The sequence below is a fragment of the Lissotriton helveticus genome, chromosome 11 (genome assembly GCF_964261635.1).
Source record: "Lissotriton helveticus chromosome 11, aLisHel1.1, whole genome shotgun sequence".
In the NCBI taxonomy this organism is placed as follows: Eukaryota; Metazoa; Chordata; class Amphibia; order Caudata; family Salamandridae; genus Lissotriton; species Lissotriton helveticus.
Window position 1 is genome coordinate 941719065 of NC_136072.1, and position 16060 is coordinate 941735124.

Genomic DNA, 16060 nt, shown 5'->3' on the forward strand with positions numbered 1-16060 from the left:
TTATTATTAGTTGTGAACCTTTTGGTTGTCCCAAGAGATTTGCAAACCTTTGTTTACTTGTGGTACACCTTCTCTTGGGTAGTGGGGTCGCTCCCTGTCTTTATAAGCACTTCCCTAAAACACTACACTACACAAACACTACAACACAATACTAAACCCTAAAACATTGAAACTATCCTAAAACACTACACTACACAAACACTACAACACTACACTAAACCCTAAAACACTGACACAACCCTAAAACACTACATTACACTACACAAACACCCTAAAATACCCTAAAGTGTAAAACACAACCCCAAACAACACAAACATCCCACCGGTGATTGTTCTTCGGATGCGCGGGACAGTGGCGAGTGAGAGGTCGGCGGAGCGGAGCTGGCGGTTGGGGATGTAGAAGGAGAGCTGTCTGTTGAGGTAGGCCGGGCTGGTCTTGTGGAGTGCCTTGTGTGCGTGGGTGAGGAGCTTGAAGGATATCCTCTTGTTGACGGGGAGCCAATGCAGGTTTCTCAGGTGGGGGATGATGTGGCCGTGGCGTGGTACGTCGAGGATCAGTCGTGCCGAGGCGTTTTAGATGCGTTGTAGTCGAATGATGAGCTTGGTCGGGGCTCCCGCGTAGAGGGCATTTCCGTAGTCAAGTCTGCTGCTGACGAGGGCCTGGGTGACTGTCTTACTTGTATCTGTCGGGATCCACCTGTAGATCATGCGGCGCATGCGGAGCATGCAGAGGGTGTTGAAGCAGGAGGAGGAGACGGCATTGACTTGCTTGGTCATTGAGAGCGTTGAGTCGAGAATGATTCCCAGGTTGCGTGCGTGGTCTGTGGGTGTCGGGGCTGCCCCCAGTGCCGTCGGCCAACAGGAGTCGCCCCAGGCTGAAGGGTTGTAGCCGAGGATGAGGACCTCCGTCTTGTCCGAGTTCAGCTTCAGACAGCTGGTCTTCATCCAATCGGCGACGGCCTTCATTCCTTCGTGGAGGTTGGCTTTGGTGGTGACGGAGTCCTTGGTGAGGGGAGGATCAGCTGAGTGTCGTCGGCGTAGGAGATTATGTTGAGGTCATGCTGTCAGGCTACGTGTGTGACGGGGCCCTGTAAATGTTGAACAGCGTCGGGCTGAGGGAGGATCACTGGGGAACACCGCAGATGATCTCAGAGGCTTTGGAACGGAATGGGAGGAGGCGGATGCTCTGGGTTCTGCCTGAGAGGAAGGAGGTGGTCCAATCCAGAGCCTTGTCTCGGATCCCTGCAGCGTGGAGGCGTGTGCTTAGTGTGCGGTGGCAGATGGTGTCGAAGCGGCAGAGAGGTCTAGGAGGATGAGTGCTGCGGTCTCGCCGTTGTCTATTTGGTCTTAAAGACCAAATAGACATCAAAATGTCAAAAATCAGATGTAGGGAACTGGAGATATGATTTAAAGAAATGTTTAATAATTCTAGCACCAAAAGTGAAAAGTGACTACTCAGGTATCTGGTCACATTACACCAGGTCAAAGTCAAAAGTTAAGACTTACCGTGATGGAGCATGGGTTGGAAGCAGGTACCAGGATTGTCCTAGTGGAAAGTTTAGCTTCTGACTTGAAAAAAGTTCTCGTTGACGAGGTGGTTGGTGAGTTGGTTTGCAGGCTGGCTCTGATGGAGGGCTCATCGACAGCAGCTAGCTCGGTGTGAGCCTCGGCTCCAGAGGAATGCTTAATACTCTTGATGTTGAAGGCAGGAAAGCTCTGCGTGGGTGAAGTCTGAAGGCAGGGCCCTGGACGTTGTCATTGTTGGGAAGGGTGGAGTGAGGGGGAGCATGCTAGACATTGGTCCCTGTAAAGTCCTCTATGTTCGAACTTAGAAAATGTATGTAAGTGAAGATATTTTCGCTGGGGCAAACCAGTAAGTTCAGCCTGACTGGCAGTTTGATATCAGCGACTGCTGCTTAGCAGTGGTCCGGTAGCCCTCGCAGGTCCTTTTGAAGACAAGTTCACAAAAAGTTTCTAAGGGCCTAATTATGAATTTCCACAGTGGCGCAGCAGTGGCAGTCTGGCACACGCTGCATCAATGGTTCGACATGCTGGATTACAACTTGGGTGGTCAGACCACTATTGCACAGTTGCAACCACCAGGGATCAGAGATCCCTGGCAATGGTCTGAGGGCCGCAATATGCTTGGTGGTGCCCTGTGGCACCACCAATCATATTAAGAGTTTCCTCACTGCCAGCGGTCTCATGGAGGTTCTTATTCAATTAAACTACTGGCAGTGAGGTAAGAAAGGGTTCCCTACAGGACCCCCTCTTGGCCCTGTGTATGTAGGTACATGCAGGGGGGAACAAGCTGTTCCCTATTCCTGCATGACATGGACTGCACAGTCCATGCCATGCAAGAACTTGCCCGTCCGCCTGCCAGACCACAATAATACTCGTAATCTGGTGGGAGGGTGGTGGACCTGTTTGGCGGTGTGGTAGCGGGGTGGTGGCAGCCCGTTCCCACACCGCCAAACTGGTAATCGGGTCTAGTCTTTCAGTTTTGAAGAGTGGCAGAATACAGTTTAACACCAGCCAAGGGTCAAGGATCGGTTAGGCACCACTTAGGGGTTAGGACTTAATCTCCCAGAAGACACCAGCTGGGTCCATGGCAAATCCAGTTGGAAATGGTCAGGTGGGCTCTTTAAGTTGTCTTGTAGCTTTTGTGTACCTGGAGCTTAATAGTAGATTAGCAACTAGTTCTTGGGAACAGTCTTCTGTCCTGGGTACAAGTGTACACAGTCTCAGCACTTGGGGTTTCTCTCCACTGGTCAAACAGCAGGTGAACACTTTTGTCTGTCTACCAGAGGTACAGATGTGTTCTGAAGATGGTACCCATGAATCTCACTTTTAAGCATGGCACTAGCTTGTGGATAGGGAAGACTAACTGAAAATAGGAAGAAAGTTCCCAGGGCCAATCCTACCCACTTTGACATTACTTTCGAGGGGATTCGCCCTGAAGATTTCCACAGTGCTATGATCTGCCAATTTCTAACATGGCAGAACCTTTCTTACTCTGGCCAGGTCACTGGGCACACCCCTGAGGTGTGTTTAGGAAAATGGGAAACTCCTCCTGCAAACTAGTTGCTGAAATAGTGATTGGTGCTACTCTGGCTACCTCGACACTATAAGGGACAGGCGTAGGTGTCGGTTACATCTGCCTGTTATGGGATATGCCCCTTAGAAGCTTGTGCAGTGGTGGACAAATCCGCCTGGCCATTATGTCAGGTAGAGTTCACACCTCCTACAACCCAAGGACCTTTTTTCTCTTTCTTGGGAGCCATTCACACCTCCCATCAGGCTGCCAAGTGACAGTCAGAGATTAACTTTGAAAAGGCTACCAGAGGCTTTAGGCAGAAAAATTGTGACATTCTAAAGTCATTATTTTTAGTATAGTTAGGCAAAATTCAACTCTGGCAAAAATGTGGATTTTGTTTACCTATAAAAATGAGTCTTTTAAATATTTTTCTAGCTAGTTGTAATCTGAAGTTAGTTTTATTACGTGAAATAAAGCAACCTAGTGTTTCCTATGCCACTGACAGCCTTGCTTTAGTGAAAAAACGGCCTGCGGCCCTTTCCACTGTAGGGATATTTAAAAACATTAAGTACATATGTTCTACTTTTTAATGCACTCTGTCTTAGGACTGGTAAGGCCTACTTTAGGAATGACTTAGTACTTTTAAAAAGAAAGGTTTACGCCTGATAAAAGGATGGATTTAAAAGGCTGAAATGGCAATTTTAAAATGTGTAGCTAGACTGCTTGACTGTAGTGAAAGGCCCAGAGTCATGTTTTTATTAGTGGTGGAACAATAAGTGCCACAGTCCACAAGAGGCATTAAACTTCCAGGCCCTTAGTATACAGGGTAGGCAGAATACCCGGATCTAATTAAGTGCCTACATGACTGCACGGCTGATTGCCTACTGGATGAAGACCAGCTAACACCAACAAGCCCCAATTAATGATTTTTGGGAAGAGCACTTCTACCTGGGATGTCACCTAGTGGCCAAAAGAGCTAGGACAGACACCCACTCAACATGACTGCCCAAGTCAATGCTGTTATTGCCTCATGCTTCGTGCGCTCAAGATGCTGTGGAAGGGTTTCAAATAGCACCCAATATACACCTGGAAAACTTCCACGCATGCCTTGGTCATAAGCAAGCTGGACTATGTGAACACCCTCTATGCTGGTATCAACAACAAAATCATCAGAAGGGTACTGATCATTCAGAACTTGGCAGACAGAATCTTTCTCAAACTCCCAAGCTGCACACAGATCACACCACACCTGAAGGAGCTCCAATGGCTCCCCATACTCAAACAAGCACAATTTAAACTATTCACCCACCCTTTCAAGGCACTACATAACACTTACCCAGAGTAATCTAACAATTGCATCTGCTTTCACAATCTTTCCAGACACCTCCACTCATTCAGACTCCTACTTGCACACCTCCAACCCATTTCGAAAAACCAGATCCAGTGGTCAAGCCTACTCCTACATTGCTCCTAAAGTGTAAAATGGCCTGCCACTACATATAAGAGCCTCCTCCTTTCTTTTTGAATTCAGCAAGAAGCTGAGCACCTGATTATTCAAGTAGTCCCAGTAGGCTCCTAGGTTTGGAAACGCTAACACATGCTAAATGCCCGAATACACTTCTCAAGTGATAGTGTGCTCCACAAATCTACTTAACATGAGACAGTAGGGTACCTTATACTAGCTACTTACAGATAGGTTAAATATCTCAATTAGGGATTAGCCAATTGTCTCTACGTTTTGTCAGAGCACATGCACTGCATCTGGTTGGCAGAGCCCCAGTGCAACAGAGTCTAAAAACCAGCAGCATCAGTCCAACAATTGAGGGGGTGATCATGCAAAAAGAGGCACATTCTTTACATTCATCAATTGCGTTCAGTCAAGGTATTTACAAATAATGTTGTCATCCTGGGAAAAATGAATTGCAAAAGGGGAAAACTTATCAATTCTGGTTTATTTTATTATAGAAAGGGAGCACTTTTGATGAACAATTCAATAGCATTGCTTGCTACAGGATTCATGGGAATCGCTTATCCTTCTGGAATGTTTGAATTTCTGATCATTGGCAGATTCCTTCTTGGCATAAATGCAGGTATGTGATTTCTTGAAAAGACGTTTGTGGATGAGCAGTTAAATGCGCAATAGTTCCTCGCATTTATCCAATGCTTGCTTATAAATGCACTTGTCTTCAGAAGAATGTATACACTGATTTCAAACTCTCATTTAATTCTCAAAAGGGCCCTTCCTAATTTGTACCTCACAAGAAGTACTTGGTTATAGATTCCAGAGATATTTTCAATAGAGTTGTTGTTCCTTGAGAGTTTACAAGTGCTCTAATATTAGTCACCAAGTTTTGAGGCTCTGATATCTTCTAATTCGGGATGCAGCCCTAAATATGCAATTATTGGGTCTGGGTAGCCACTAAGAGAACATTGATGTAAAAGTAAAATACCTATAAAAATAGTAATGAAGCAGGCTGTGATGCTGATGAGCCAACATAAAAAAAGTTCCAAAAGAAATGGTGAAGACTCAACCAGATGATTAACATTTATATAGCGTTAAATAAGACTGCACTTTGTGATTTGATTTACTTGTGGCTTCTCCTCACTGCCCCCTTCTTACTGACTACTGAGACACTAAATCTTGCTCATCTTCCCACAAATCCCTGGACGAAGATATTCACGGTTTCATCTCAAACTCCCGTGTACAATAAGCCTTGCACCCCAGGCCTGGATTTTAAAGAAGTAGTTCAATCTCTTGTGCTCTTAAGGTTAGACCACAGTAACTCACAACTATTGTGAATTCTCAAAATTCATCTAACCCTTCTCAAAGCAGCATTTCATGCAGCTGTCAGCTTGGTCACTGACTGGAAAATGTTCTTATCTGTATGACCTGGCATGAAGTATCTTCAAACCAGAAGCCATATGACAAGCACCACACTCTGAGACACTGAAATATCTAACCAAGGAACTGGTCACCTCAGTCAGTCATAACCAGCTTCAGAGAGCCAACGTCCTTTTCCTTGAAATACTAGTCTTTAAAAAGGCAATCCTTCTCGAGAAGTGCTTTCTGAGTGTGGCATTCCATTCCACTACCATGTGGACATCCTCAGTTTATTCATTTATTTATTTAGTGTTTTATAGAGCGCAAACGTGACCCGTTAGGGTATCAAAGTGCCTTACACGGATAACAAGTTATTTATAAGATTCGGAACAGGCGATCATTAGAACACTTTGCAGGGATAACAAGCTATTGACAAAGAGTAGGAATAGGCGATCATGAGTGCATTTGAGGGAGATAAACAAACATTAGCAGAGGAAGCCTGCACAACAATCACCCTCTGCTCATTAAAGTGACAATGAGGTACGAATGATGCAAAATGATAAGCAACGACCATGGTACAAGAATCGCGTAGGGTACATCTATGAAATCAAGATCGGCTTATAAGGGTAAAGTTCAAGTAGAGAGCAATAGCATATCATCATTTGGAATGTTCAGAAAGATTTAGAAGAACCTCTTCTTTCAGTGTTATTTCCTCACATAGATACTCCTGGATAGGATAAAGTGCAGATTAAAACTGCTTCCCAGTCTGTTTGAGCTGTGGCTAGCATTTATGTAAATATGGTTTATATTCTGGCACTTGCAGTTACGCATCACCCATGCCATGGTATTTAACACATGTGTTAACGCGGGATTTCTGGTCTCTAGTTACCTTACCAGATCCCAAATCGAGTCGACTGAATCGTTGGTACCTGTCATTGAGTAAAAGGCAATCTACTACCAGGTTAGTTAATTAATAACTTAAACCACTCTAAAGAACCACTGACTACTGGTAAGTTTCAAAGATTTATTACAAAGCCAAAAGTATCTGAAGATACAAACATCTCAGTAATACATTCAAAAGGTATACAGGTATGATTATAAACAAGTATTCTCGGAAAGCCCTTAACCGGCAAAAGGAAATTATCAAAAATATCTCGAACACCATTAAAGTGGCAAGAATCGATATCAGTTGCAACTTCAGAGTCATTTACAGAAAAGAAAATCCAGGTTAGTCTGTCCCTACTCTAAACTAAGTGACAACCCTACTTAACAAGTTCTTTACCCCAAAAAGGTGTCAGCCGTGGTGACTTCCTAAGAAGATCACGCACTTCTCTTTGTCTCTTCTGTAAAATGGGTCTCTCCTGATCAGTCTATCTGCCTACCCAACCGCTTCCTTAGGCTCCCAAAATCATCTGCTCTGCTCTCCTCCCGGGTCGCTTTCCCTAATACAAAATCACATTTCCGATAGGCACGCCCCTCGGGACGCCCCTCACGTGGTGCAGTTTTGAGCGGCAAAACTCCATGATGGTACTCTTCAAGACCCTCGTTAAAGTTGACCTTGGTTCCCAGGCTTCTTCTCCAGCATGCCGGTACCCCCTGAAATTCCTGAAAACTCCTGCAGGCCTGCGCCAAGCGCCACTGAACAAAGCCTCATTCATTTCGACTGATTAGGACCCCTCGCACCTGCATACAGACCGTCCTACAGTGGGCCTCAAATTCCAGACTTTACCATATCTATAGGCCATAAAACATATGTAACTCTCTGTACTTGGCGCCTCTCGACTTCTTCTCTAACGAGCACACTGCAGATCAAAGAAACGACATTATCTGTTCAGGCCTACTTGATTTACATGAAGCGAGTCCCTGCACTCTGAAAACGTCTTAACTTGCATTTAAACAGTATTCTTAACTAACACACGTTTCTATAATGTTATGCATCTATAAAACATATATTTCAGTACTAAGTCCAATAATACGTTTAGAAGAACAATGTTAACCCCACCTCACATTATTTTAGCAGCACGTTTAGATTTACTGTGAATTGCCATGAGGCCTTCACATTTTAACTGGTTTGTAAGATTTCTCTTCTCTCTTACACGATCACTTAACATGAGAACATGAGGTTTCCATATTCATTCTAACATTTCTACATTAGTCTTTACAGCACTGTGGTTATCGTTGCTCTACTTAAACACTCGGTATATTTCACTTCTAGATATAAAACACTCTTGTGCAAAATATATTTAAACTAACTACGTGCTTGTAAATATGGTGCACTTATACATTTTTCAGATTTGTGCTCTCTCAGTCCCCCCTTTGATGACTTTCAGGAGTCATCACCATCAAAACACCATCGCTAAAAATGTAGAATCCTTCAAAGTGAAGTCGTGGCAGTACCACTTCTTTTCATTGTCTCCAATGCCTTCAGACTCTTATATTGAGTATCTTGCATTGCAGTCAGTCTTTTCTCCTGTTCTCTCATAGATCTCTGCAACCTGTTTGCTCTATACCACTGATACAGACGCACCAATCCCCACAAAGTGATTACACAAATCACAATTATGATGATGGGTTTCAGTATGTACCAAACGATACCCTTTCCTAGGTTGGCAAACCAACCTCCAACTTTACCCATTCCATGACCTACTTTTTCCCACACATTTACTTTGGTCAGATCCTCAATTTCGTGGTGAATCTCAGTGATGTTTCTTATGTATTTCTCTAGAGGCTTTGAATTGTCCGGAATGTAAGTGCAGCATTCCTGGACCTTCAAAGCCTTACAAACTCCTCCCTCTTTGGCTAACAGAACATCTAAAGCAAGTCGGTTCTGAAGAACCATTGCCCTGATCGATTGCATCTCACCCTCCACCAGCATTAATGATCTAGCAGTACTGGCAGATAACCTATCTACGACTGTAGCCAATCTCCTAAGCTTGATGTCATTCAATATCAATCCCAAAAAGGGAAATACCACACCAAAGACATCCCCAACCACTTCTTCAGCGCCTAGATCTCTTCTCCCTCTAGCTTGTTTTCCTCTCTTTGTTGTCTCTAAATTCTCGGCATGGTATATTTTGGGAAAGACAATCGCTAAATAACATGATCCGTACCAATTATCTGGTAACCTCACATAGGCATTTCTTCCACATACAAAATATACATTTGGTATGACTTGCATTTCTTTCAAGAAATCTTTGGAGTAATACTCCAACTGGAAAGCATGTTCACAACTGACTTCCCCTACAAACAAATTCTCATAATAGGAGTAACTTCTATGAATACATAGTTTCCCCCTTTTCTCTTTGTCTAGGGCAATTGGACCCTTACTACCCTTCCTTTGGTGTTCCCTTTCCTCCTTGGTCCAATCTGTTTCCCATTGCCCTGAAGCTTTCTGAATCTTTTGCCTTCTGTATCGAGTATCCACTTGCCCTATAAACTTCTTTTCAACCTCTGATACTTGACAAGTCAAATTATTTCTTCGGGCATGTGATGTGTCTAACGTTCTCCATGGAAGAAACCATTTCTGTAACCTGTCTTCGCTCTTGTAATAGTCCCACGTATTCAGATGCTTATAATTTGGGACCTCGGGTAACACCGAGTCAAAATTCGAGAAATAATACTCGAACCCATCCCGTCCATAGAATATGCTCAACAACAAACTGCATGTGATTCCATATGTCAATGGAAGATGATGGTATCTGATACCCTCATCCACGGAAGCTGGTAATTGCATACAGACGTAGCAATTCTTCGCCTCCATGACATCAATGTACTCATAAAGTAATTTGGCATAAGCATTTGACCTGAAGTTTCCCTGTGATTCATCTGTATGTAATCTTTTTATTTCCGCATCCAACAACGCCTTGTCTTTATCATTGATGTTTCCCTTATAATTAGCAGTAGTAGTTCTCTGTGTGGACACTCCCTTGACTTCTCTGACTGCAGTTGCATCCCTCTCGTGTCCCACTATGTATGAGACAGTAACCACTAAAACTATAAGAGAAATCACTACTCCTAGAAGTGTGCCAACTATGCATTTTGCCCTGCGGTTCGGGTTGCCGGCCTCCATGTTCTCAAACAGTGTAGCTCTGGATGTTCTTCTAGCATCAACTTCTCCTTCTCTCCGAACAAAGTCTTTTTTCAAACAATGTCTCTCTTTTGAACACTTGGAAGCTGACAATTTACTCCGCAAAACAGTTTAAAGTCCTGTAAAATATAGACAACCCTAGCCCTTCTCCGTCCTCTAAAAGGAAGACCCTACCATTTTCTTCTTCCACTCGGTGCTAGGTTATCTTGCAGCAATATTTACAAAGTTCTTTTCAAAAGTCTTTTATCAATCTGAAACTATGAGTGTTCCAAGGAGGGACACCACATCCTCATAAATGTCCATACGAAGAAGTATTCCCTCAAACTCTGGGCAATTCGTGCAGCAACATGGAAATTCGTCTCTAGGATTATTATTCTTATTTCGCTCTGGACAAGTGGACGAACAAAATTGAGAGTTAATGTTTTTTCAATCTCCACTCCTGGTACTATCAACTCTACATCCACGGTTACAAAGGGGTCCGTTCTGACCAAGATCACTTTCTTCACCTTCCCAGTTCTGCGCCCCTTTGAAGACATTTACAATAAGATGCTAATCCAAGACAATGAGCGTGCCAAGAACTTCCACTACTCGCTCAAGCATTTCCAATCGAAGAAGAGTTCCCTCCAATATTGGATATTGTGAACAACAAACCGGAAAGTCAACTGTCTCTAAAATCAATTTTCTTATTCCGCTTAGGAGAGGAGGATAGACAATGTTGAGTGTCAGCAACCTTTCGGCCTCCACTCCTGGTAGCAGAAACCTTATTTGCACTGTGATAATCGGTTCAATTCTGATCAGGCTCACTTCCCTGACCCTCCCGGTTCTGTGTCCCCCGGAGATCTGCGATGAGGTAGGTCCAATCAGGAGTAGAGTATCTTCTGCTAGGCACTCGCACCCTCCTTGATCTTCTAGGACCTTCCTGGGCTTGATCCTGGGTATCTTCTTCCGGGTCCGAGTCTTCGGATATAGGAGCAAGCGTTTCTTCCTGAGCCGACCTCAAACTTAGCCTTCTCCTTCTTTCCGGCCAAGTGGCTGCTTCACGCCTTGTTCTCCTATTTCTCGTCCTCACACTCGGTTCTTGATCACTCTGGTACTGATCTGTGTCTGAGTCGTATTCACTGCAGCTCTCTCCTTCAGTTGCGTCTTCGGTCTCACTGCCGTCCTGCCTTCTCTCTTCTTCTGGATCCGATGCGTTCCCAACTTCTTCCGACACCCCCACAGCTGATCCGGTCCCCTCTTGTGGCTCTTCTTCCACGACTGAACTTTCGTCTGGGATAGGAGCTGTTTCTTCTAGAGGTGCTGGAACTCTTCGAGTATGAGATGCATGGATCCAATTTGGCAGCCCTCCGCACTTCACCTCGGTATTCGTGATCAGGATTACCTGAAAGGGCCCACGCCAGCGTACATCTAGGCAGTTCTTCCGGACGTGCTTCTTGACCAGCACCCAGTCCCCTGGGCACAGATCATGACACAGGTTCCTTGATGATGGAACTTCAGCGGCCTGCACCTGAAGGGACACAGAATGGATGGCGTCAGACAGTCCCTTACAATAATCCAAGATCAGATCATCTGTTATGTTTAATAGGGCAGCAGTTGGAACAGTAGGAAGTCGCATGGCCCTCCCCATTAGAACTTCGTGCGGGGAGAGACCTGTCCTCCTGTCGGGTGTGCTACGCATGCTCATGAGCACTAAAGGAAGAGCATCTGGCCAACTCAAAGAAGTGGATGAACAAACTTTAGCTAATCGACTCTTCAAGGTGCCATTTACTTGTTCCACAATTCCTGAAGCCTCTGGTCGATAACTACAATGCAGTTTTTGATCGATCTTTAATGCAGAGCACAGCATCTTCACAATTTCGCTGTTAAAATGTGTCCCTCTGTCCGATTCCAGGGAGGCAGGCACCCCGAAGCGTGGTATCAACTCCCTGAGCAACAATTTGGCTACTGTGAGTGTATCGCACCTGCGTGTAGGGTATGCTTCAACCCATCTGGAAAATATGCACACAACCACCAAAACATACCTAAGGCGGTTAAATTTTGGCATTTCAATAAAATCTATTTGCATTCTGTTGAAAGGCCCCCCAGCCCTCCCAATGTGACTCAGGGTAACTGGCGTTCTTTTTCCGATGTTTAGCTGTTGGCAAGTAACACATCGTTTGCATACTGATTCTGCTGCTATTCTAAACTTAGGGCAATACCAAGTCTGCCTGAACACCCTCAGCATGGCATCCCTTCCTAGGTGTACTGGACCATGTATTTGTCTGGCCATAGGATTCGCTTGTTCCTCAGGTAACACAGCCCTCCCATCTGCTGAAATCCAGAAATCCATTTCACTTCGCACACAACCTGCTATCTCCCATGCTTTTTTCTCAGTTTCAGGTGCGTTCTCCTGCATCACTCTTAAATCTTCCCAAGTATCTACTGTCTCCAACATCATGCTTAATTCTGTCTTTTCTTCAGCACCATCAATTTCCACTTTTGAGAAAGAATAATCTTGTTCCGCACAATAGCGTGCGACCTCATCAGCGTACCGGTTACCTTGTGACACAAAATCTGTATTCTTAGTGTGAGCTACACATTTCACTATCGCTATGGCGACTGGACCTTGTAATGCTTCTAACAACAATCGCACAAATTCTCCATTTCGAATGGACGAACCAGAGGAGGTCATGTAACCTCTCTGAGACCACAATTGCCCGAAATCATGAACCACACCGAAACCATATTGGCTGTCAGTGTATATGGTGACTCTCTTTCCATTACCTGCTATACAGGCACGAGTTAATGCAATGATTTCTGCTACCTGTGCGGAATGTACTCCTTCCAGGCAAGCGGCTTCCACAACTCCAGCAATGGTGCAAATAGCATAAGCTGCTCTCAACCGACCAGTATCGTCTCTTAAACATGAGCCATCGACAAAGTAAATCTCATCAGGGTCAGACAACGGCTCATCCACAATATCTGGTCTGGGCTTCGTGCATAGTTCAGTCACATCAAGGCAATCGTGGTCTTCACATCCTTCGCCTTCTATTACAGTAGGTAGTGGCATCAATGTGGCAGGATTCAAGACAGAGCATCTCTTGAGGGTCACGTTCTCCGCAGCAAGGATAACCTGCTCGTAGCGCGTGAGCCTGCTATTGGTCAGATGCTGCGTCTTCGTCCTGGTCATTAACAATTCTACAGAATGCGGTACATACACCACTAACTGGTGTCCCATAACAATACTCTCGCACCTTTCAATGCTGACACCCGTTGCAGCAACGGACTTGAGACATCCGGGCAACGCTGCGGCTACCGGATCTAATGTAGCCGAAAAGTAGGCAACTGGTCTACGGGCATTTCCATGGGTCTGTGCCAAGACTGACAAAGCACATCCCTCCCTCTCACAACAATAAAGTGAAAAAGACTTCTCGTAGTCGGGCATCCCCAGAGCCGGAGCACGACACAAATCGTCTCTCAGCTGCAGGAATGCCACTAGGCATTCGTCGTCCCATGGTACCGGATCACTCACCTCCTTGTGCGTCAGTTTCTGTAATGGTTTCGCTTTCAGTGAAAAGTTAACTATCCACTGTCGGCAATAACCAACCATCCCTAGGAACATCCTAACTTCTCTCTGTGTCGTAGGCGCATTCATCTTCATTATCGCCTCAATCCTCTCTGGGGACACCTTGCGTTTTCCTTTTTCTAACCGGTGTCCCAAATACTGCACTTCGGTCAGACAGTACTGTAACTTGCTCGGAGATACCTTATGTCCATTTTCAGCCAAATGGTTCAATAAGGCAATGGAATCTACTTTACAAGCTTCCTCGGTCTCTGACGCAACAAGTAGGTCATCTATGTACTGGACCAGAACCGAATTCTGCGGCAGTACTAGATTTTCGAGATTCTTCTTCAGCAACTGGTTGAAGATGGATGGGCTGTCTGTGAATCCTTGTGGGATTCGACACCATGTTAAAACGCGATCTTCCATTTTAAAAGCGAAAAGGTACCTGCTTTCTTCATCTAATGGGATTGAAAAGAAGGCCTGGCAAAGATCTATCACTGTGAACCATTCTGCTTGGCATGGTATCTGAAACAGTATCACTGATGGATTCGGTACCACGGAACAGCATGAAACAACTATATTGTTAATTTTTCGTAAATCCTGAACTATCCTGAATTTCCCGCTAGGTTTCTGCAAACCCATAATCGGGGAGTTACAAGGACTACCCACGATTTCTTTCAGTATTCCCTGTTGAATCATTGACTCGATCACAGGTTTTATTCCTGCAATTGTTTCCTGGGACAATTTGTATTGAGGCGTTCTTGGAAACTCGGCATTTGGCTTTACCAGTATTTTTACTGGTTCTACCCCTTTAATCAATCCTATTTCTTCTCCTGTGAAATCCCATACCTCTGACGCCACTGCATCTCGTAAGTCTTGGGGGAGATCTTCTACTGTCAGAGTAGGATATAGTTCTATGCAAGATTTTGAATTGGCTACCTTGAAGGTAGCATCATCATCTGTAGTCTGTACCTCCACCCCTTGCGGTGTGCAGTATATTGTACAATTCAACTTGCACAACAAATCCCTTCCTAACAGACATACCGGACTTGAATCACATACTACAAACTGATGTTCATTCATATGGTTTCCTATTTTCACTGACACTGGTTCTGTCAAGGGACTAGTCAGCCTTTTGTTTGCAACTCCTACCACCTGAATTGTTTCCCCTGACATCGGCAAGTCTGGAACTACTGCTGATCTCAAAGTTGATCGAGTAGCCCCAGTATCCACCAAGAACGTTGTAGGACACCCTGCCACTTCTGCCTCAACAAACGGCCCTCTTTGATCCACCTCTAGGACTGCCCCGAGGGTACAGTCCTCTTCTCTACTTACACGTTGTCCTGTTAATGGATCGATATAATAACATTTTTCTTCCTCAATAAAGAGAGGCATTTGTTTGAAGACCTTTCCCCCTGTCGCTATTTTCGGTGGCTGTGGGAACTGGGCTCGTGGAGCCGAAGTCCCCCCTTTGGCCACCTTGCTTCCTGGAACTGTCACCTTTGGAGCTGGAACCTCTTGAACTTGCTCTTCCACTTCTAGCTCTCCATTTTCAGGGTTAAAGGGACACTCGCGTCTCCAATGTCCCACCTGGTGACATTGGTGACACTTTGTCGTCTTCTTTAGAGTGGCAAAATCTATTCTGGGTCTTTGGACTTCTTCATTATCTATGTTCTGATTATTTGACTTTCGTCCCATCCCCGACTTCTGTTGTCCACCCTTTCCTGCTGACTGCATCTGCACCACCATCAATTTCTCCTTTAGATTCTTGGCTTTAGAATCTATTTCGTCACTGCAGTATCTCGCATATCGCAGGATCTCATCTAATGGTTTGTTCTGCCAACATATTAAATGTTGCTGAATCATCAAACAAATATCAGGTCTCAACCCCAAAACAAATTTTGATACAAACTGTCCTATATCTTTGGGATCCATCACATCGAGTCCACTATATTGCTTGAATGTTTTCAACAACCTTTCATAGAACTCATGAACTGTCTCCTTTGGTTCTTGCCTTGTTCGGTCTATTTTTACCCAATCTATGTCCTGTGGTGGTACCTTATCTTTCAGCCAAGCTATTACCCTTTCATACTTTTGCATGACAATTTCGGACGGTCCATTTGTCAGAGCATCCCTCACTGGTTCAGTATTTGGCCATTCAACACTAGTCTTGCATGATGTCCACAAATCAGATGGGACCACGATGTCAAACAACGTGTTCAAATCAATCCACAATACTTTCGAGATCTTTACAAACCTTTCTACCTGCTTATACCACTCTACTGGATTGTCCCTTAACTTCGGAAATGAGTTGGTAAATGCAGCTAAATCTCCTCTACTCCAGGGCACATGTACATAATTTCCGTTCGATATTTCTCGCAAAGGGAACGCCTCCATCTGCATTACCCTTCCCTCTGGAGACATCACACTTGTACTCCGCCTAACATTGCCCTTTTTCGACCACCTTTCCTCCCATTTGTCCAGTTCCCTCCACACTCCTATTCCTGATACCAACTCTCTTATGTGTGTTTTTAATCCGGTAGTTCTCTTCTCATCTAGATCTTGGTCTGA

General features: G+C 44.6%; 1 protein-coding gene across 1 annotated transcript in view; it reads left to right on the plus strand.

Moving 5' to 3' along the window:
• Nucleotides 1-16060, plus strand: part of LOC144791350 (solute carrier family 2, facilitated glucose transporter member 11-like) — a 736021-nt gene that overhangs the window by 295553 nt on the left and 424408 nt on the right. The window contains exon 4 of the mRNA XM_078666027.1: nucleotides 5003-5127. Within this exon, the coding sequence (XP_078522153.1) occupies nucleotides 5003-5127 (125 nt within the window). The remainder of the gene's footprint in view (nucleotides 1-5002; nucleotides 5128-16060) is intronic.